Source organism: Mastomys coucha, unplaced genomic scaffold (genome assembly GCF_008632895.1).
Source record: "Mastomys coucha isolate ucsf_1 unplaced genomic scaffold, UCSF_Mcou_1 pScaffold1, whole genome shotgun sequence".
Classification (NCBI taxonomy): Eukaryota; Metazoa; Chordata; class Mammalia; order Rodentia; family Muridae; genus Mastomys; species Mastomys coucha.
In genome coordinates this window covers 51,566,547-51,589,655 of record NW_022196891.1, presented here as the reverse complement: position 1 = coordinate 51,589,655, position 23,109 = coordinate 51,566,547, and the positions used below count along the sequence as shown (strand labels likewise).

The 23,109-nt window shown below is 41.2% G+C and overlaps 1 protein-coding gene across 11 annotated transcripts in view; it reads left to right on the top strand.

Annotated features, from left to right (window-relative positions):
• Positions 1-23,109, top strand: part of Cacna1e (calcium voltage-gated channel subunit alpha1 E) — a 485,364-nt gene that overhangs the window by 422,055 nt on the left and 40,200 nt on the right. For 9 of the 11 annotated variants that reach the window (XM_031385114.1, XM_031385075.1, XM_031385084.1 and 6 more), the window contains 10 exons: positions 2,297-2,308; positions 4,180-4,276; positions 7,676-7,836; positions 8,368-8,505; positions 9,289-9,490; positions 11,931-12,095; positions 12,622-12,732; positions 16,718-16,801; positions 17,524-17,649; positions 21,545-21,610. In XM_031385114.1, coding sequence (XP_031240974.1) covers positions 2,297-2,308; positions 4,180-4,276; positions 7,676-7,836; positions 8,368-8,505; positions 9,289-9,490; positions 11,931-12,095; positions 12,622-12,732; positions 16,718-16,801; positions 17,524-17,649; positions 21,545-21,610 — 1,162 coding nt within the window. The remainder of the gene's footprint in view (positions 1-2,296; positions 2,309-4,179; positions 4,277-7,675; positions 7,837-8,367; positions 8,506-9,288; positions 9,491-11,930; positions 12,096-12,621; positions 12,733-16,717; positions 16,802-17,523; positions 17,650-21,544; positions 21,611-23,109) is intronic. The other 2 variants (XM_031385091.1, XM_031385097.1) reach the window with 1 other exon arrangement.

Below are 23,109 nucleotides of genomic sequence, written 5' to 3'. Positions count from 1 at the left end.
ACTTTTTAGGGTCTGTGGTTTTCCTGTGCTTTATGGCTAATATCCACTTATTAGTGAGTACATACCATGTTTACCTTTCTGCATCTCGGTAACCTCACTAAGGATGATATTTTATAGTTCCATCTACTTGCCTACAAATTTCACGATGTTCTTGTTTTTACTAGCTAAGTAGTATTCCATTGTGTAAGTACCACATTATATTTATCCATTCTTCAGTTGAGGGTCATCTAGGTTGTTTCCAGTTTCTGGCTATTATGAATAAAGTTATAAGTATAGTTGAGCAAGTGTCTTTGTGGGATGTTGGAGCATCTTTTGGGAATATATCCAGGAGTTACATAGCTGGATCTTGAGGTATAACTAATTCCAATTTTTTGAGAAACAGCTAAATTGATTCTTAAAATGGTTGTACAAGTTTGCACTCCTATTAGTAATGGAGGAGTGTTCCCCTTGTTCCACATTCTCACCAGCATGTGCTGTCACTTGATTATTTTGATCTTAGCCATTCTGACAGGTATAAGATGGCATCTCAGAGTTGTTTTGATTTCCATTTCCCTGATGACTAAAGACGTTAAACACTTCTGTAAGTGCTTCTTGGATATTAGAGACTACTCTGTTGAAAATTCTCTGTTTACCTCTGTATCCTGTTTTTAATTGGGTTATTTGGTTTGGTGGTATCTAATTTCTTGAATTCTTTATATATTTCAGACATTAGCCCTCTGTCAGATGTAGGATTTGTGAAGATCTTTTCCCATTCTGTAGACTGCTGTTTTGTCCTATTGACGTTGTCCTTAGCTGTAAAAAAGCTTTTCAGTTTCATGATGTGCCATTTATTGTTGATCTTGGTGCCTTAACTGTTGGTGTTCAGGAAGTTGTCTCTTGTACCAATGCAATCAAGGGTTATTTTCCACTTTCTCTTCTTTTAGACTTAATGTATCTGGTTTTTATTAAGGTCTTTGATCTACTTGGATTTGAGTTTTGTGCAGGGTGGTGAATTTTGTTTTTTATCTTATGTGGAAGAAGCAACAAATGTTGGTCATGCTTGCATGAGGTAGCTTCTATGATCTCTCAGAACCTTTCAGGTGCTATTGGATGTAAAGGCTTCTGGGCTGGGAGCTGGGGTTAAACAGAAGGTAAAATCAAGAGGACTGTGCTCCTAGACTTCCTGTCTATATGTCCATCTGCTACTCTGACTTCACATCTTAGGATATTCTCAGGAAAATGCCACCTGACAAAAAGAGACCTGTGTTGCTCTATTGGTGAATTATCAGACCATATGATTCCATCTCTCCACAGCACGTTACCATCACTACACTCATTGTATGCTTATTGGATTGAGGTTGGTCTTCTCTACCAGACTACTAATCTCCCAAAAGATTAGCCAGATCCTTTGTTCCAGTAGGAATAAGGCCTGTCAAGGATTGAGGATTTCATAGATGCTTGTTTCTTATAGGTAGGAATGAAAGGATGTTTTATTCGCATGTGAGTTGTGCCTCAAGACATTTTTGTTCTCTGATCATCTAGAATTGTTCACATTAAAGATTCTAGGTTATAAGCCTCCAATTTAATTCCCAGATCCCTTGACTTTTGGAGTATGGTAAGAACATTCATCTCAGTGCTGAAACAGAGATAGCTTTTCTTCTAAGAGTTGTACAGTAAGCAGTTCACAATGGAAGTTTCTCATCTAATTGCAGGAAAAACAGCTTTTCTATAACACCTTGACAAAGAAAAGTCCTTTTCTTTGTTTGGGTGAAATTTAGTGATGTTGGTTTCTGAGCTTTGAAAAGACATCAGCATGTCCCTGTTTGCTTGTAGTTCCATCATCCCTCTTCAGGTGAAGCTATTCAATGCCACTGTCACTTAAAATGCCTTTTCTGAGAGTTTCTGGCACAGGGTAGATACCATTCCTCCTGCTTGGCTCTTATAAAGTAACCAGAAGAATATTTTGTCTTAAGATTCCTAAGGAAGTGAAAAAACGAAAGCTTACATTTAGAAAAGTGTCATTAAACCTGACCTCTGGAAGACAGTATCAGCCATGGTACCTTTGAATGCAAGGCCTGCTACTGTTTTCAAAACTGTTTGCACTGTGGATGGAAAAGGGCTTGTGGAACATATGGTGTGCTGTCCTTCCTTCAAAAGCCCTGTGGACCTGACAAGGCTGTGGGCTGTTGGCAGGATCCCATGGTCCTCTGCTCCATAGCCTGGCATGGCTAAAAGGCCTTCTCTCCTCCCTGAGGTTTTCTGACTATCCTTTCTCTCCATCTTTTCTCTTCCTGCTTCCTGGCTGGATCCACCAAAGGAACGCTTTGGGGTAACTGTTTTTTTGGTTTGCTTGTTTTTTGTTTTGTTTTGTTTTGTTTTGTTTAAGTAGAAGGTTTAGGGGACTAGGTGGGAGGAGGGAGAAACTGGAAAGAAGTTGGAATTCTAGCTCAATGAGAAATGAATGTTGAGTTTATATGAATGGCATGTTTCCATTGAGAGCCAAAAGCTTAAAACTGAGCAGTTTCCGAGCCTTCTTGGGAAGTGGCCATTCCTGCTGGCTTCGGTAGGATTTGGTCTATGTGTTTCTCTTACATATTTTAGGTAGATGTGCTTAAAAGGCAAAATAATTTATTAAATATGCCAGAGTTTTAGATGTGAAAGTCCATATTAAAATATAAATATTTGGGTTACCTTTTAAAATGACATGTAGGTCATTGCCTTTGACAATAAGGGAGTAAAGTCAACATGAAGGGTTAGATTCATTGACTTTATACCTTTTGTAAAAAGGAGACTATGACTTCCCTATCTGATGATGCTGAGCATAGCAGGGCCAGTTGCATGCCAAATCAGGTAATCTCCATCTGATGTTCTGGGTCCCTCTCCAGTGAGTATTACATCATAGTAATATGGGTCAGTGTGAGGAAAGAAGCAAGCCTGGCCTCACGATGTGGAGTCTGATTTCTCCAGTATATACATGTTTTACAAATTGTAGTTATTTAAGTTGAATACAAAGATCTCAGGGGATGAGCAGGGAAGAAAGAGATCTTCATTAAGAGCAAACATTTTTTGAGATGCTGCATCACAAGTATCCTTCACTACAGATCAGGAGAAAGGTGGGTGTGGCCTACAACTTGGGCTGGCTCCACCTGAGTAGTTCTCTGAAGCCCAGGCTAGGTACAGAGTTTCTGAAATGGAAATGAATGCAAGAAAGGCCAGGCAAACGTAATTGGAGTGTGGGCCATGGCTCTGGCAAGATGCCTACACACATGCTTTTCTCTGAGGTGGCAGCCTAGCACAGCGAGAGTGCTGTGTTTACCCCCTCCCCCCAGTCTTTACTATGTTCTCCCCCCACTGATGAGCTGGGAGAAATAACAAACCTAGATTGCTGGATCAAGTTCCCCAATAAGACATGCTCTCAACTATTCCCTTTCCAGCCAACAAATATCTTAAAAATCTGCTATGGGAAAGGACTGAACTAGGCTCAGTGGAGATCCACAGTGGGCCTCTGGTCATGGTATCTAGTTGATGTTATTCCTTTATTTATTTATTTATTTAGCAGTTTGGTATTATATTACATTAAACCGATCACTAGAGACATGAAGCAATTATTAATATATGTGCCTGTGTGTGCCTGTGTGTTCTTCTATGTGTATATACAGACATTCCCTTTTTTATATGCTCACATGCAAGTAAATAGAATGGAAATTGAAAATACTTTAACAAGAAAATGCACTTACGACAGTTATTGGCACCTTATCACCTTAACTGCAGAGTATTAATCCTTTACCCCCATGATTTTGTAGGTGACTAGCACCGTTGACTGCCTAGTCTTGCAAGAGAGTTTCTATCTGTATAGTATTAGTCTATGGGGCAATACACCAATTTGATATAATTTCTATTGAATATAATTCACTGTTGCACCATCTGAAGTTGTGAAGTCATAAGTTGAATAGTCGTGAGCACATGGATATGCATATATGGGCATACACATATTGATGTGTGCACATGCACAACTAGAGAATGATTTGAGACTCCTGATGCATCTTTGGATTGACCCTAATAAGCTCTATACTGACCTGGGTTTTGGCCTCTTGTCTACCCTCTTCTCTGCATTTATTCTGTTGTTGTTAATGCAATAATGTGGCTGCCACTTCTGTTTCTCCCCTTTCCAAATGACTCCCTGGGATCCTCTCTCTACAGAACCAACAAGGGGCGGGATATCAAGACTATCAAGTCTCTGAGGGTACTTCGAGTTCTGAGACCACTGAAAACCATCAAGCGCTTGCCCAAGCTGAAGGTAATGTTTCCAGAGTTTTTTCCCATCCAATACCCTTCTCCCATATTCTCCCTTTAGCTACAGCTGGCTAGCCTTTGCATAATCTATTGTTAGAATATTCCATTTTTCTTTCTTGGGATTGATTTTTTTTTCAATCTATTGAAGCCAAGGTCTTGGTTTCAAAGGAAAATAACTAATGTCCCAAGAGACTTGCAGGTGAGATTTTCCTCCTTCAGTCCAGGCCCAGTTAGTTTTATAGTCCCTGAAGTGTCCTGTCATCTAGCAAGAAGACTGTATGAGTTTGTCTTGTAACATCCTGTGTCATTAAAGCAGAAGTCACAGAAGCCCTCTGTGTTAGTGGTTTGTGAGCTAGGGTACACTGGATAACCTGGGGTATTTTTTCTTCAGTCATAATTTCAGAAAAGTATCATAGCACACAAATATTTCATATTTTTATGATACAAACAGGTAACCTAAGGACAAATAGTCTATTTATGGCAGAAACAGAAAAGAAATGGAGAAGTGAGTTACCCTGGATAAATTTATTGCTATGGCCTGGACGAAAATAGGTATCTTATCCTTTGGGCTTACACTCCATTCAAGCTTGGCACCTTACCGAGCTCACCCTCCTCTCCTTCCCTCTTCATATATTGTGGTTAATAGAATCTGAAGCTCCATGGGAGAAAAGCTCCTCCCTTTCTTGAATTCTTGAGGACCCTCAGCTTCTGGTGCAGAGCCTCACAATCTGATTCTAGTAGTCCAGGCCACCCAGCCAGTAGAACAAGCCTCAGCCCCCAGGCCCCAGCCCCAAGCCCCATCTTCCTGGAGTACACAAAGATGCTTCCTAGGAAATCAGATTTCATTATCCATTTGCAGCATCCATGAGCCTAGCACAGGACTTCTCAAAGAGTTGCCATAGACCACCCATGTCTGAACATTGACACACTTCCTAAAATGCACATGTCTGTCCACATCAGCACCAAAGAGCTGGATTATCTGCGAAAGAGGCCTGAATTCTGGATCCTAAACCTGATCAGCATATACTCTAAGGCCATAGTGTAGGGACTGGTCATGAAAAAAAAAAAAAAAAACTTGCATGAGTGCTAGGTCCAGCTCAAGGATTTTGGAATGACTCAGAGCAGAATACCTATTCTTGGAATTTCTTGCACCCAGAATATGGAGATCTGTGTACTCTACATGTGTAGTATAGACAAGTGTACTGGCTAGGTTTCTGTGTCAACTTGACACAAGCTGGAGTTATCACAGAGAGGGGAGCTTCAGCTGGGGAAATGCCTCCATGAGACCCAGCTGTGGGGCATTTTCTCAATTAGTAATCAAGGGGGTAGGGCCCCCTGTGGGTGGTGCCATCCCTGGGCTGGAAGTCTTGGGTTCTGTAGGAGAGCAGGCTGAGCAAGCCAGGGGAAGCAAGCCAGTAAGGAACTCCATGGCCTCTGCATCAGCTCCTGCTTCCTGACCTGATTGAGTTTCAGTCCTGACTTCCTCTGGTGATCAACAGCAATGTGGAAGTAAGCTGAATAAACCCTTTCCTCCTCAACTTACTTCTTGGTCATGTTTGTGCAAGAATAGAAACCCTGAATAAGACAACAAGAGAGCTGACATGAGTGGTCCCTAGCCAAAAACCCAACAGTGACTCTAGGAGACAGACCACTCTCCTATGTATGCCGTGGAAAGCAAAGCTATGAGCTTATTTCTCCTGCTGTCCAGAATTCCCATCATTTCCTGAATTCTCCTTATTGATAATGTATGTCATCTGCTCCAAGGACAACCCACAAGTCCTGGTCTCAGATCATTACTTCCCCTTCCAACCTGTGATCTGCAGAGAAGAAGCAGAACAGAGTAGGGTAAGGTAGGGTAGGGTAGGGTAGGGTAGGATAGGGTAGGGTAGGGTAGAATAGGGTAGGGTAGGGTAGGGTATGGTAGGGTAGGGTAGGGTAGGGTAGGGTAAAATAGGGTAGGATAGGATAGTATAGGGAAGGGAGGAAAGTGGAGGGGAGGGAAGGGTAGGAAAAGGGGAAATGGAAGGGAAGGGGAGGGGCAGGAAGGAGAGAGGAGGGAAGGGGAGGGGAGGGAAGAAGGGAAGAAGGAAGGGACAAGTCACTTCTAAAGGGACCCAGACTAGCTGTGACATGTTTTTGTTTCATTCCATTTAGATTCCTGGGGCAGCTTGGTCATTAAAGATAGTGCCTTCCTCCCTTGCTTTCCTCCTTCATGACATTCTATAGTGTCAGATCTCCCTGACCACCCTCCCACTAGCCAGCCACTGGTTTAGGCCTATCAATCACCTCTCCCATGTGCCCCATCTGGGGCTCTAAATGTGAACTGCAGCATAAGTTCCCATGGGAACAGAGGAATGTGCAACAGCTTGATCAGAGTAGTCCACCTCCGAAGAATGTGGCTGTGGCCTTCATTATTTCTTTTAAACTGGGGAGCACTGGCTCCTGTCTTTGTGAACCAACAAACAAAACCAGACATGAAATGGCATAAGTGGCTCTGATCATTCCACAAGTCTGTTGTGTTGCTCACCTTCCCTGCAGTGTTAAACTAATTGATCCAGACATACTATACCCAGTGCTATGAAGCAGCCACTGCACAAATGCAGTACCTTTGTGAGGCTAGACTCTCTAGAGAACTAAACCCAAATGCCCAGGAAATAACCTAAAAATGGTCTGAAATGTGTCAAATTCTCATGGAATTCCTCATGGCATTGGGAATAGAAGGGAAGTCTCTGGAGACCTTCTTGTTTTGACATGCAAGCAGAAACCCCTGTTTCTATGCACCCAGCCTCATCTATAACGCAGAGAGACTTCAATCTTTCCTGGAGTGTCTGTTGACCTTCCTCCTGAAGGCAACCAGTGTTCAACTAGAGGGCAGCAGTGTGAAGTGATAGAGCCTGATATAAATGGAGCTAATATACGAACTTATGATAAAATACTGAAGTAAACAAAGGTAGTAGCATGTGATAGCCCTTTGATTCATTTAGAAAGGGAAAAGAGAGGACCGTACATAGTCAGTATGTAAATAAATATCACCATTAGGTTCAAGGTAAGGAAAAGGCTGTTTAATGGGTAAAGTGGTCTAAATGATCTTTCAAGTCCCCTCTAGCATTACATTTCTGGGTTTTATACTGAGTGCCTCCACAAAGAACCCCCCCCCATTACTTTATGCTATCTTTTTTAAGCTTCATGCTTTATATTTACTTTAAGATTTAGAGAAGGTGTCTTGCCACCGTGACCAGCTTGAGAGTGAGCTCTTAACTCTATGAGTATCCTTGCTTGGAGAAGTGAGAGCTCCTGTGACAGCTTCTCAGTCTGTTGGGTGGTGGTGTGGCCCTACCTCAGCTCTGGGCATATGAGTATTGTATCACAGGAATGACACGAGAGCCTTTGCTGCCATCCACAGGCTGTGTTTGACTGCGTGGTGACCTCCTTAAAGAATGTCTTCAACATACTCATTGTCTACAAGCTCTTTATGTTCATCTTTGCCGTCATTGCTGTTCAGCTATTCAAAGGAAAGTTCTTTTATTGCACCGACAGTTCCAAGGACACAGAGAAGGAGTGCATGTAAGAGCCACTACCATATACCTTTCATTGCTAAGGGTTTCCTGGCAAACTCCTCTCTACCTTCCATGTGTAGACTGGGTTTCCTTTCTCTCTTACTTCCTTTCCCTTTCCCATTGAATTCTAAAACAAGAAGAATTGTAAAATGAATAGACATTTGTTGAACTCCTTTACTATATCAGATATGGTAAGAGACACATTGCATCAACCCTTAAGTTTTAAGTCTTTCTGATAACCTACTGATAGGAGTTTTATTTATGTTTTATTAGTATAGAAGATGACACTCAAAATTTAGGTTGTCCAATTTAACCAAGGGTTAGCCTAACAAAGGGTTAGCACTAGTGGTATCAGAATTCATCCTATATCTGTTGGGCATCAAGTACCAATTTTATTCCATGTTAGTATTTAATAAAACTTGCCCTTCCTTTTCTGTAATGGTCACTGTTACTCCTACATTCTTAAAACATATAAGAATGGTTTACTGTTCCATGCACTCTCCCTAAAAGCACTATTTCATTTCTATTTTATTTTCAGAGGCAACTATGTTGACCATGAGAAAAACAAGATGGAGGTGAAGGGCCGGGAATGGAAGCGTCATGAATTCCACTATGACAACATCATCTGGGCTCTGCTGACCCTCTTCACTGTCTCCACGGGGGAAGGATGGCCTCAGTGAGTGATGGGGTGGGCTTGGTATGTGTCTTGCAGTCTGAGATGGCATTGTGTGGGTGCCTTTGAAAGCTGATTCAAGATGAACAAGGCTAACCCTTTGTTCTTCTCCCAGGCAAAGTAAGTGGTTATGAGTAGGCGAGAAAGGCAGAAAAGAGGAAAAATAAAAACCCTTCAGATAAAGATGGAGAGGGGGAAGACAAAGTCAGAAAAATATCTGAAACTCTTTTCTGTTAATCTTTGAGTTGGGTGGAGCCCTCTGACTTGAACAAATTAGTTTTCACAACTTTCTATCCCTCAGGAGAATCCATGAGGGCTGTTTTAAACAGATTTATTCTTAAGGTTGGCCCTCTACTTGAGAGCTTAAAGATGGGGGATCTGGCAAACCATAGAGATGCTGTCTAACACTAGACCCCTTTAGAAGAATGCAGGCTCTTTTGCTGTCCACAGCAGGATGCTGATTTGTTTAAAAGACTTAGCAAAAAGTAAGACACCAATAGTTGGTGGAAGAAAACCAAATGGCATTAGAAGTCTGTTGGTATTGAACATGACAACCTAACTAAAAGAGGATATCAATCTGTTGCTTAGGAGCTGAATGCAGATGGAAAGTTGGATCGAAACGGCAGTAGTACTTTTTCTTTATGAGCTTTGTTATGGTAACCCCAGATCAGTGGAGGAATGGAAAAAGTCAGAGAAGTCATATCAAGAACTACAAAAGGTGACCCATCTCCTAACAAAGCCTTAGCTGTCACCTATCATCTGTACCCTCTCTTTTGGTCCTCACAGGGTTCTGCAGCACTCTGTAGATGTGACAGAGGAAGACAGAGGCCCAAGTCGCAGCAACCGCATGGAGATGTCCATCTTTTATGTGGTCTACTTTGTGGTCTTCCCTTTCTTCTTTGTCAATATCTTCGTGGCTCTCATTATCATCACCTTCCAGGAGCAAGGGGACAAGATGATGGAGGAGTGTAGCCTAGAGAAGAATGAGGTAACAAGGGATAGACTACAGTAAGGGATAGCAGGTGGCGCATCAGAAATGTATCAGGACCAGCATACTTAAAGGGAGAGACTGCATTTTCTAACTTTATGGTAGCATTAAAGCTATGTGGTCTTGGATGTGGAACTCTGTGGGTAAAAACACTTTTTTCTGAAAGTGTAAGGACCCAAGTTTGAATCCCCAGCATCCACACAAAAAGCTAGGCATGGGGCTGGTGAGACACCTCAGTGGCAAAAAGTACCTGCTACCAAGTCTGATGATAGGAGCTCAGTCTCCAGGGCCCACCTGTCAGGAAAGCAACAACTCCCACAAGTTGTCCTCAATCTTTGCATGTGAATTATAGTATAGGGTACACACACAACTTTTTATTTTGTTCAAAAGCTGGGCATGGCTACATGTGCCTATAGTCCCAACAAGGAAATATATACAGGTAATTCCTGAGAGCTTACTGGCCAATCAGCTTAACTTTAATGATGAGCTTCTGGCTCAGTGAAAGGTCCTAGTTCAGGGCAATGATGCAATAAAAGAAGATGCCATATCCTTCTCTGACCAACTTAGGTGTGCACAGACATGCACACCTGTACACTCACATGCACCCAGATGTCCCTCAACAGAGGAGTGGATACAAAAATTGTGGTACATCTACACAATACTACTACATAGTACTACTCAGCTATTAAAAACAATGAATTTATGAAATTCTTAGGGAAATGGATGGATCTGGATCATCCTGAGTGAGTTAACCCAATCATAAAAGAACACACATGGTATGCACTCTCTGGTAAGTGGTTATTAGCCCAGAAGTCTGGAACACAGGAAGAACAACCCACAAACCACAAGGAACTCAAGAAGAAGGAAGACCAAAAGGTGGACATTGCATTCCTTCTTAAAAGGGGGAACCAAATACCCACGGAAGGAGTTGCAGAGATTAACTATGGAGCAGAGACTGAAGGAAGGACAAGCCAGCCTTCCTTATAGATAGCCTATAGCTATCTCCTGAGAGGCTCTGACAGTACCTGACTAATACAGATGTAGAGGCTCACAGACATTTATTGATCTGAGTACACGGTCCCCAGTGAAGGAGTTAGAGAAAGGACCAATGGAGCTGAGGGGTTTGCAGCCCCTTAGGACGAACAACAATATGAACTAACTAGTACCCTCAGATCTCCCAGGGTCTCAACCACCAACCAAGGACTGCACATGGTGGGTCTGATTGTTCTGGCAGCATGTGTATAGTAAAGGATTGCAAATTCGATCATCAATAGGAGGAGAGGACCTCGGCCCTGTGAAGGTTCTGTGCCCCAGTGTAGGGGAATGCCAGGGCCAATAAGTGGTAGAGGGTGGGGTGGCAGGCATGGGGAGGGGGGAGGCAACAGGGGTTTGTTTTTGTTGGTTTTGTTTGTTTGGTTGGTTTGTTTTTGGAGGGGAAACTGGGAAAGGAGAAATTTGCATGTAAATAAAGAAAATATCTAAAAAAAAAAAAAGAAAAAAAGAAAAAAATAGAAAATAATCTGTTTTCAAGAAAATGAAAAAAAAAATACACAAAAAATAAACTTACAATCTCTACCCTTATATGTGATAGCCTAGAAGAAACAGATGAGGACCACAGTTGTAGCATTAAGATATTTGTTTACCTTCCTTGCTCTCATGGTATCTATGTTTCTAATGACAGGGAATGTGTTTTCTTATGTGCTCCTCCAGCACATGTATAGGTTTGGAACATTATTGGTTTCACGGTTGGGTTTGTTTTTTAACAAAAGGAGCCGAATTAGAAATAATCATAGATTGTAAGAGAAGTACATTGGTAGATGCAGGTTGAACACCTCTAATATAAAAATCCAAATGCTTACAAATCCAAAACTTTTTGAATGATACGATGTGGCAAGTAGAAAATTCCATACCATGAAAGTTTGTTTCATGTACAAGATTAATAAAATATTATATAAATTATCTTAGGTTATGTGGATGAGACACATTTGAAATATTAATGAATTTTGTGCTTAGCTGAGCATCCTGTCTTTAAACTTTCTCATTGCATTTGTATAAATATTAACAACTCAGAAGCAAATCAGATGTCACAAATCACTCTGGGCCTACATATATCAGATAAGGGATTCTTATACAGTAGATTTATAGCTGTAACTATGGGCACTATAGGAAAGTTTCCACCTAAAATCTCAGCCATATATAGTATAAAATGACTTGATTAATAACCAACACTTTCAACCCATGTGACAGGATGTCTGCCAGGTGCCTCCAGATATGTAAGATGATATCTTGCCTAGAGTTTGGTTTGGATGGTCCTTATTGCTGCTTTGTGACTGTGTATCTCTTTTATCCTTATAGTGTCCCTCTTGCCTAGCTATCTTAACAGAGCCCATGGAAGGTTTACAGGAGTTGAGCTAATTCTAATAACCTTGACTTTCTGCAGCGAGCATGTATTGACTTCGCCATTAGTGCCAAACCTCTCACCCGCTACATGCCACAGAACAGGCACACCTTCCAGTACCGTGTGTGGCACTTTGTAGTCTCGCCATCCTTTGAGTATACCATCATGGCCATGATTGCCTTGAACACTGTTGTGCTGATGATGAAGGTGAGAAGTAATGGTGTTTGTGCAGTGACTGGGAAATCACTCCACCTTACTAGCTTGGCAATGTTTACCTGCTCTCGCATCGTGGAGTCCCTTTGATCTTACCTAGTTCAGTAGCCTCGCCCCTGAATTTTTGGGTAAGGGTGGGTTCATTGAATAAAATACAGAGTAACAGAGTAGTAGTTAGGGGCTCTTGGGAACAAAAGACATCAATAGGGTTTCCCTTTGACATTGTGGAATCTAAAGAGGTACTGAAGTTGATATGAGCCTGGTCATATTTAATGTTAAATGCAAAACACGTAATTCTACAAAGCACTTCTGCTGTGCTACCTTTAGTCTGGGTATGAAGGTTATTTTGCTATTAGGCTGTCCTGGGTGGGGCATGGGTATGTGTTTCACTATGTAATAAGCATGCATCGAAGTGTTCCACAGGTCAAGGTGAGAGCCAGACCTGGCAAGTATATTTCACCATATACACATACGCCTTAAGGCTTTGACTCTATTATACTTTTCTTCTCCTTCCTGGCAGTACTACTCTGCCCCATGCACCTATGAGCTCGCCCTAAAGTACCTGAACATCGCCTTCACTATGGTGTTTTCCCTGGAATGTGTCCTAAAGGTCATCGCTTTCGGCTTCCTGGTATGTCTGTCCCAGCATCAGCGTCTTTTCCTTTGGAGATACATGCAGGTTACTGCTGTTCAAGAGGGCTTTGCCCATTTGCCCATGTAATAGTGAGTTTAAACAGGCTGCTGTGTGAGTAGAGTAGGAGAGGCCAAGGAAGCCACCTGCTTATCAACATGCTGATCTAACAGTCTACTCCGGTCCTATTGAATCCTGTCAGCAGCAGAGTGGCCATTATTGGATTTTACTAGAATTACAATTGACACATAAAGAAATAAACCAAAAATTAGATTAACTAAATCACAAGTTATTATTTACTGGTAATGTATGTATAAATTGTATGATTTGAATGGGAAAATATTTTTCATAGCCTCCAACTAGCAAATAATAGGTTTTAGTTATTAGTCTTCTGGACATAAAGTATCATGACGGGTACCTTCTGCCAGTGACAATAAATGCTTATTACTTATGTTCACAATGTCCAAGTACCTTTGAGGGCTTGGGGGTAGGTGGGTAAGGATTCTGGAATTGGCTTTGAGAGAGATTGTAATGGAAGTTATTCTGGCATGAGCTCTTTTTAAATTTCTCCTCAACTAGTAATTACAATTGTTTGACAAACTCTTGCATCTGTTCCCAAGACTGTTGACAAAACCTGGCCATTGCATCAGTGTCCTATAAACAAAATCAGCCCCTCCCTTTCCTCCTGCTTGCTTCTGGGTGTTCTGTGCATTCAATGGGGGTGCAGATAAGGCCACTCAACAACTGTTTCACACTTACTCAGGGTATGCATTATCCTTTCCAGTGTAAGGACCAGATCGCTTTCCTAGCACAGAGAGGAAACTCTGCTGTAAGTCAAAATGTGTGTTTCTGGTCGCAGCTGTAACGAGACCCTGGGCTGGGCTTGATAATTGTCAGTGTTGGTTGTGGAGGCTGTTTCTAGTCTCCTAGTTCTTTCTCCAACCATTCATTTGATTATTTGGGGTGGAGAGTTGAAAGGAAGCCATTGCAGTAGCTGCATTGTGGAATTCCTGACTCCCTTTTGAGTGTTTTGAGACTTGAGGAAATAAAAAGGTAAAAGGAAACTTCTATCAAACAAAGATGCCTTTATAAAATAGACTAGCCCAAGCAGGGCAAAGTGAAAGGGGAGGGGGAGCCAGCGGCGACATGGGGAAAACTTCTCTATGAGTCTTGGTGTTGACATCATCTGTGACTTAAGCCTCAATTACGTGTCTAATTATGGAGAATGCTGAATACATACTTGCAGGCTTAACTAGAGGACTCAGCCTTGAGCCCTGCCTCCTTTCCACCCTCATCCCTGTGTTTCATTCAAGGCCTGGAGTCATTCACACCAGAAAAGGCACCATTATATTGATTTGATATCTGAAGCTTTCAGAATGCCCCAACATGTACTGTTTGGTCAGATCTTCTCATTAACTCAGAAATAGGCAGAGTAGATATTGTTGCCATTGCTGCAATTATCTTTTAAAAAAATGGAAGTTCATAAGATGTGTAAAAGTTATACAATAAAATGTAGAATTAGAAAGTGGGTGAAAACAAAATGGAAAGAAAAAAGGAAATGAGCTACCCAGTAAATATCCATCCAATGTTTTCTACATCTGTTTTTTTCTGTTATAACAACAGGCTTATTTATGTTCCCCTTTTGTAGGTGAACTATAGCTCAGGAAAGATTAAGACTTTGTTCAGAGTTAATGAAAGTCAAATACAGGAGTTTGATCTTAGTCTAGCTGACCTGAGAGTTCACAATAATCTACTAGTTTATTAAATAGCCAGGGCATATAAGATTCACAGTGGATACCTCAAACTGAGGGTAATTTGATGTCTATATATTCTTTCATATATGACTAAATGATGGGATGGGTTCTGAGAATCACATTTATTTTCATTTCTTTTTCTATTGATGCAATAAACTATACTCTGACAAAAGCAACTTAAAAGATAAATGGTTTATTCTGTCTCAAGAGTTTGAGGGTACAGTCCAGTGTTCATAAAGTAGAAGTGTCAGGTGCTTGAAGCCATTGGTCACATGACATTCACATTCAGGAAGCAGAGAATGATGAATACATACATCCAGTCAGGTCACTTTCTTTATATAGTAACATGATCCCAACCAGGATGGGTCCCACTCCATAACACAGCCAGGACAATCCCTCACAAGCATGCTCAGGACCCCATCTCTCAGATGATTCTAGAGTCTCTCAAGTTAACACTAACATTGTTTATCTATTAATTATGTCAAATTAACACAAATATTGTTCAGTATTCTTGTGACTTTGTGAATATCATAGTATGATTTATTTATAAACTGTAGTAGCTCCATCACCAGACAGCATAATAGTATGAGACCCACTGTGTATATAGTGTGTCATTAGCAGAAACATTGTTATGAGGTCTTTGGCTGAAATATGTTTTGTTCTATCAAGTTGAGAGTTTTCACTTAAAGAAAGAACTTCATATCATCTCTTTAGCATTCTATAATTTTTCACATAATATTTTGGATCATAAGTAACTAAGATCCTGGAAAATGAAACTACAGATAAAATGGAAGAGAAGTGTAGTACACAATGTAGAATGTGTCATTGTAAGGCATCCTCAATTGGAACTCAAGGCTTCTAATCCTCTGAAATGAGGACATTCACCTCTGAGTGGGAAATAGGACAGCCTTGAAAATTGGGGACCTTCATAACCTCACTTGGCCCCTTATTAATGAGATAAGTGCTCCACTGGAAAGTGAAGTTGTTCACAAAGTTGAGTGCATTTCGCACACACGCACATACGCACATAGACATATATATATATATGTATATATGTACATACTTATGTGTGTATGTGTGTATATATATATGTATCCACTCTAGAATACATGTGGCTCTGCAATGAGATCTCCCTAAACCTTGGTCTTCTCACACAGAAAACAAGGATATCAATAGCTGTCTTACAATCTTCAATATGTGATGCTCATTAAACATCGCCTTCCTCTACACAGTCCTTTCTCTGTGGCATAGCTCTGCTGTTATGGCCAAGCCTTCTATTCAGTACTCTATAAACTTGGGACATTTGGTACTATATAACCTTCAGATCCACAAGTAGGACAAATGAGTAGAAAGAATATTAAGAATCTAGAACAGAGGATAAAGGTCACGTGGTGATAAAAGTGAGAGTAGGGCAAAGGACGCTTTGCTGGTCCTCCAAAATTGATGCTGTACCTAGTGCCTTGGGAAAACCAAATGGATATTTTGGAGGAGTAGGTATCCTGTTTTAAATAATGTAGCCTAATGTATGTGCTATCTGAGACTGGATGGACACATCATACATTCTGAAGCAAGTGGAGTTATCTGGTTGATAGACTCTCTGGGTCTTTTATATCTCCCCCATATCATATTCAATCAATCTCCTCATTTATATATAACACTTAACTACTCTTATGGTATAACAGAGCAGAAAAGGGGTGGGAGAGTTGGAGTCTATTCATCCTACTGTCATCAGCTGTTCTGAGAAGATAGTTTGGGGGCTATCTGTAACCTTTAGCCCCATACAGCCTCTTGAAGCAATAAAAATAATTAAGAAGTTAGAGTTGTATGAAGCGTAATGTTTAATGGCTGTGTACTTATCTCAACTCCCTAAAGTATATACATTACAAACGTAGAGCTTTTTCTTTGTTATCAAACTCAGTAGCATGGTTAAAAACAAATGTTTGCTAATTAAAAAAAAAAAACAAAACAACTTTCTTATGGGATTTTTAGTGACAGTTTCAAAAACATGGTCTACAAATAGTTGTGGAAATGTTTTTAAAATGAGGAGTTCCCAAATTAGTAAAGGAGAAACAGAATTTTGGGTTAGAAACAGGAAACTGGGCCCAAAGTTAGAATGAACTTATGCATGAATTGACAAGTTTTAATTCCAAGTGACAAAGTTATGTAATGAAAAATGTCTTTTTCTTTCTTTTCCTTTTTCTAATGTTCATGTGATTAAATGCACATGGCAGAACTATTTCCGAGATACCTGGAACATCTTTGACTTCATCACCGTGATCGGCAGTATCACAGAAATTATCCTGACAGACAGCAAGGTGAATGATTGACAAGCTGTGTGCTGGTGTAGTGTCTAAAAACATCTCCACAGACAGTCCATTTATTAACCCATCCACTCAAACATTCCCTTTTGTGTTAGGAGTTCACTTCATTCTTCCCGAGCAATAACCAGAGAATATAAACTTTAGGATGGTGATAGTCCTCATAGCAGGGTTAGTTACATTTGCATGACTCAGATAGAAGATATCTAATGGGGTAAGTGGAATAGAGGTGTTGAAAGCTACTATTGGATGTTTGGCTGAATTCTCTAAAGAGAAACATAGTGTCTTTAACCTCCAAGCTGTTAGACCTAAAGTGTTCCCCTAAACTAGTCCATCCTAAAGAAAATGCCTAAGAGAGCTTTATTGTAATTATTGAATACCAGAACACCATTATGTTGAGGGCATTAGAAGCCTGCTCTTTAGGAATTTAAGTGCAGAGTTTAGAGCATTTGGAGAAATTGGGGAAGCCAGTTTTCCTCCCCTGTGTGCTGGGGTACTTCACAAACCCATCTATCTACGTAGGACTCGAGGATCTGGGCTGGGAGGCTTAGAGGGAGACTCACTGGGGGCCTCTCAATAGGAGTTAGGTTAACTGCAAAAGACAGAGACTGCCGTCTATTTTGTGATCTGAATAAGGAATAAATGTGAAAATACCAGTGCTTAGATCTTTCTAAATGAGCATATTGTCACTAATTACATGTTTCCTTTTGGTCCACCAGCTGGTGAACACCAGTGGCTTCAATATGAGCTTTCTGAAGCTCTTCCGAGCTGCACGGCTCATAAAGCTTCTGCGACAGGGCTATACCATCCGCATCTTACTGTGGACCTTCGTGCAGTCCTTTAAGGTAACAGGCTTCCTGAGGGGGGACACCCCATGGCAGACTGCACTACAGCAGCATCCTCACCCTAGTTTCTTCACCTAGGAAAGTATTTGTAAACTTGAAACGTATTAGATGCATAAATACAATAGCTCTTGATTATAGCACAGGCTGGCTCGATAGTGATCAATTCATATCTACATTACAGAATCTTATCTAAAAAATAATGTATCACTTTCATTTTGTAATGGACCTTTCTTCTCAGCACTGAGACAGGGATGTACTTTATGAATTGTGTGCTATCCTTGAATATTCTAAGTCTCCTTGAGCACTCCTGTCCATACATAGAGTCAGCCTCCCGTTGACTACACAGAGGCCTTCACTGTATTCAGGAACTGGTCAGTGATGTTACGTCATGGGAAAGTTTTTTAGAGAACTTTTTCAACTCATGCTTCATAAAAAGGTGATTCGTGTACAGTTTACCATGTCTTCAACTTGGGCATCTCTTGAACTATTGAATGAATAGTATACTAATCACACATGCACGTACACACACACACACACACACACACACACACACACACACATCCTATAAAAACTAGGAATGTTTGGCCAAGTTATTACAATATGTTTCTTTTAAACATTCTCATGGGACTATGCATAAGTCTAGACAGCTAAAGGTTTGCTAAAATGTAGACACCTGAAACTCACTTCAATAGCAGTAGTAGTAAAGTTTCCAAACATACTTATATTTCTTTGAGCTCTACCAATAGCATATATGTCTCTTTGACATTTAAAAAATAACATAATTAGATATCTGAGGCCTGGCTGCAATTCTTTTCTTGCAGACAAAGTTTTTCAATTAATGTATTAAAAATAAATTTGATAAAATTGGCTCAAAGATGACAAGCCATCAATTCACTAAACTGCCCTCCTCCTTTTATACATTTAATTAAATTTAAGAAGATGGGACAGTAAAATCATAGCATGTAATCACTTGGAAGGGGAGTTTCCTTATTATATTATTATATATTCCAATATATTCTTTATTTATTTGCTTCATTATCAGAATCTTTGAAGTTTGAGAAGAGTCATTGGCGAGCATGTTTGGATTCCAAGATATGACCTTGCCTTTTCTACCCTAGCAAGAATCAATTTTTTGGCAGGGTTATTCCCAAAAAGGCCTCACACCAATGAACTCTAGCATCCCAGATTTAGATGACAGAGGAGAATTTTAAAACCTTATGAGTTTGCCCTCTGATTCTTGGGTGAGTTGAGATTTAGAATTAGAAAGACAGCCTGATTTTAAAGCTGTTTTTTATTTTATTTTATTTTAAAAGGGCTGCCCATCAGGCATCAGTTGTTAGTGAATCTAAGAAATAAGTGTCATACTGTCATGTTATCCCATCACTGAGACTCTCTGACACTGTGTCCTATTGAAGCCAAAGAAAACAATGTCAAAAACTGACAACCAAATGGGTAGCCTATTCAGTGGGTGCTACAGAGAACGTGGAGGGCAGGTGAATCTGAATCCCTGTGGGGTGGTATTTTGGATGGGTGTTTCCTCTTAAGGATGGTTCTGTAATGCTGTAAAGCAGATTGTTTAACGATGAAAATTTAAAAGTCAAATTCACTTATGCAAATCCAAAGCAGAAAGATGTCCAATATTACCACTATACCACTGCCTTTACCTACTCTAACCCAATCCTGGAATTTATCCAGTTCTGTCTCTAGCCCATGTTCAGAATGTCAAAACTCTTTTCTATTATTTTGAATTAGGATGCATTTTGTGACCAGAAAGAACAGGGGCTAGGAGAACAGATGAAATCTTTGGTTTTTTCCCTAAGGCTTGTAGGAAGATGATCTTGGACTAGAGACTTTGGGTGGAGAAGGAAGAACAAGGCCAAGCCAAATGGGTGAACTAGGGCATAGAGCATCAGTGCAGGCAGTGGAGAACCTGCCTCCTATGGCAATCCTTGTGAAAATGCAGCCATTCCTTTCCTTACACCCTGGGACTCAGTACTTGATGGAGGAGGGGCCTCCTCATTGGCTTTCAGGTGCATTTTAATTTGTCCTCTATTGAAGTGGAAACTTAAGAGTCCTTTGGAAAGTCAGTTGTGTCAGATAGTGTTTTGCTAGGGACAAACACATGAAGAAGTGTTTTCCTGAAGTAGACACAGGTAGAAGGATGTTTTATTAAAGCAAGCATGTAAAAGGATGTGTGATGAAATATTCTTCCATTAATGACATGCATGTATTGGTCTGTCTTACATTGCATTGTCGAGCCCTATTTGTCATGACTCCATAGTGAGAAATGCACCAAAACACTTTTGGTGGCTTACTGGTGGGTTCTTGCTGCTTCTAGAGACTCTGGCCAGTTGGCAGAGTGTTGTCGGCTGATACAGACTGATATGGAGATTTGCTAAGACAAACTCATATGCTAAGACAAGACACACGGTGAGGACCTATGGGGGACACTTGATATATGGAGGGAGTATAAATAGGAACCAACATACAATGACAAAGCATAGCTCTGCAACACTTGTTGGTCTCACATCTTCACTGATCTTCTTCACTTAGTTAACACACACAAACATACACACACACAGGACAAAAAACTTCTCTTGGGGTCCCTGCTGGTCCTAAGTCCTCCTGCTGACTCATGCTTATTTGGCTGAGGCTTAGCTGTCTCTGCTAGGTCATGGTACCACTGCTGATTCATGTTTACTATCCCAACAATACCAAACTAGACTGCTGGTGTATTCTTGAAGTATTTGCTAGTGAATGGAGCTGCCACTGCTAAGTCCTGTAAACTGAACTGCTAATTTCCTGACAATTCAGGTGGGATTTGCTCCAAAAAACAATTTCTAAACAGGTCCACTTCCCCTGTATCCTAATAACCTTTCTTTTCCATTGCCTCTGGTGGGTGGTGGGCTAGAAGGGAGGTTAAACCATTTAAAACCCATCATTAAAAGTAGGTTCAGAAAAAATTTAAACCTACCCTCTATTCAAGTTGCAAATAGTCCCTCTTGGGGCTCTTCATTTTGTTAACTCTGTTGATAAGCTCTGCCCTGCTCCAGCCATCTGAAAGCCTTTGACTGGTCTCCTGGGACTCATGGTGTATACATTCATGACAAGATAGAGACTCACAGTGGCACTGGCTGCTTGACAGCTTACTGAATGGTAAAGAATTTCATGTCAGTACAAGGATCACCACACAACTATATTGGGCCATCCTGCTCCAAATCTCAATTGTCCTGTGTCTACCCCGCCTCAGAATATCAAGAGCAAGTCCTTGCCTTCTATTTTCATAAAGAGAAATGTTATCATCACAAAGTGGCAGTAGGCATACACAATATAGATTTTTAAATTTTTGTCTCATGTATTCATTACAGTTTCATAATGGCTGACACTTAGCAGGCTTTAGGGGAATTTATGTGAAATACGATAAAATATTGAAAGGATTAAGCACTGGAAAATGGTGTTTCATCAGAAGATAAAAGATACTTCTAGGAACGGATAACAAGGAGCCTCTAGTCATTTACCTTTGCCTCCAGATCCCCCACTACGAGTTATACATTAGATGTGGGGATGAGAGGGAGAAATGCAGAGACCTTGAAGCCACAACTTAGTTCTTCTTTAATTTGGGTCACAGTTGCTAGCATTATTAGTCTTCTGCATGTCAAGTGAAATGTCTCTCAAACTCAAAAAGTTTTGCTAGCCCTCTTTGGAGACAGGGGTCGCACATCCATCAGAAGACTTGGGCATATTTTAAAAAGGAAAGACTACTCCAAACAGAATAGCTCTAAGAATCAGTGTCAGTCCAGCTTCAAATAGCCTCAGGGCAAGAGCTGCGGCCTTGCCAATGGCTGCAGGAGCAGTGGTCTCCTTGATGAATCATTATCTCTTGCTTCCCTTGCAGGCTCTCCCCTATGTCTGCCTTCTGATTGCCATGCTTTTCTTCATCTATGCCATCATTGGGATGCAGGTGAGTGGCCTGATGGGCAGCATCTGCCCATATTGTCTCTGGCAGAGTTGAGGATGATGCGTACAGTGTCACTTGACTAAGAAACTTCTCCATGGTCTTGTTGCATTGTGACCTTGGGAATTTCACAGGGCCAAGTGGTTCCCTAGGTATTCAGGGTAGTCTGCTCTGGGGGCTTCGTCTGAGATCATCTGATCATGCTGCTGACTTAGGAGTAGCTAGGCTTCTACAATAGAACTACAGCAAAATGACACCACTGTTTTCAGAAAGAGGGGCTCCCACTGCAACGAAAGTAAGGCTTGTTTCTCAGAATCTCTGTTATTCGGACATGACCAAAAAGAAGGCTAGCTAGCAGTTCCCCTTGTAAGTGATGACACCAAATGCATCTATGTTAAGTTTTAGCTGCTTAAGTTCTCTAAGACCTGTTACTGCCCATCCTAGGGAGTGCCAGAGCCACATTCCAACTCATTCCTATAGTACAGCGTCATGGAGCTTGCTGGATAATTCCCTGGCCTACTCACATAGCAGGCCAGGTTCCATCCTGGATAATTGTGCAGATAGCTAGAGGTTCACTGAGCCTCAAGAAGCCAAATGTTCTTTCTAAGAACAAGAATCATTTGGGATGCATGGCCTGCTTCTATAAACAATGAATATGCATCCCCTAATTTATTTGATGGCGTCCACAGGCTTTTTGTCTAAAGAAGGCATCCTTTTTGACTTAAAGAACTGCATGACTAACCCCTCTAAGAAATTCAGCTGACAGTCCCCAGGCAGCCTGCAATGCCTCCTCAACGGTATGTGCCACCTGGCCACCCAGAGCCACTGCCTCAGTTTCCAAGCCTCCTGATCAGCAGTCTTGCCTAGATTCTTTCCAAAAGGATCTCTTATTATCACTCTTCCTCTAACTCTATGACCAGAGAGTATTCCCCATAACTGCAGCCGAATGTCCAGCATCCACATAACTGCAGCCAAATGTCCAGCATCCACATAACTGCAGCCAAATGTCCAGTATCCACATAACCGCAGCCGAATGTCCAGCATCCATATAACCACAGCCGAATGTCCAGTATCCACATAACTGCAGCCGAATGTCCAGTATCCACATAACCGCAGCCGAATGTCCAGCATCCACATAGGTGAGGCTGAATGTCCAGTATCCACATAACCGCAGCCGAATGTCCAGCATCCACATAACCGCAGCCGAATGTCCAGCATCCACATAACCGCAGCCGAATGTCCAGCATCCACATAACTGCAGCCAAATGTCCAGTATCCACATAACCGCAGCCGAATGTCCAGCATCCACATAGGTGAGGCCGAATGTCCAGTATCCACATAACCGCAGCCGAATGTCCAGCATCCATATAACCGCAGCCGAATGTCCATCATCCACATAGGTGAGGCCGAATGTCCAGTATCTACATAACCGCAGCTGAATGTCCAGCATCCACATAACCACAGCCGAATGTCCAGCATCCACATAACCGCAGCCGAATGTCCAG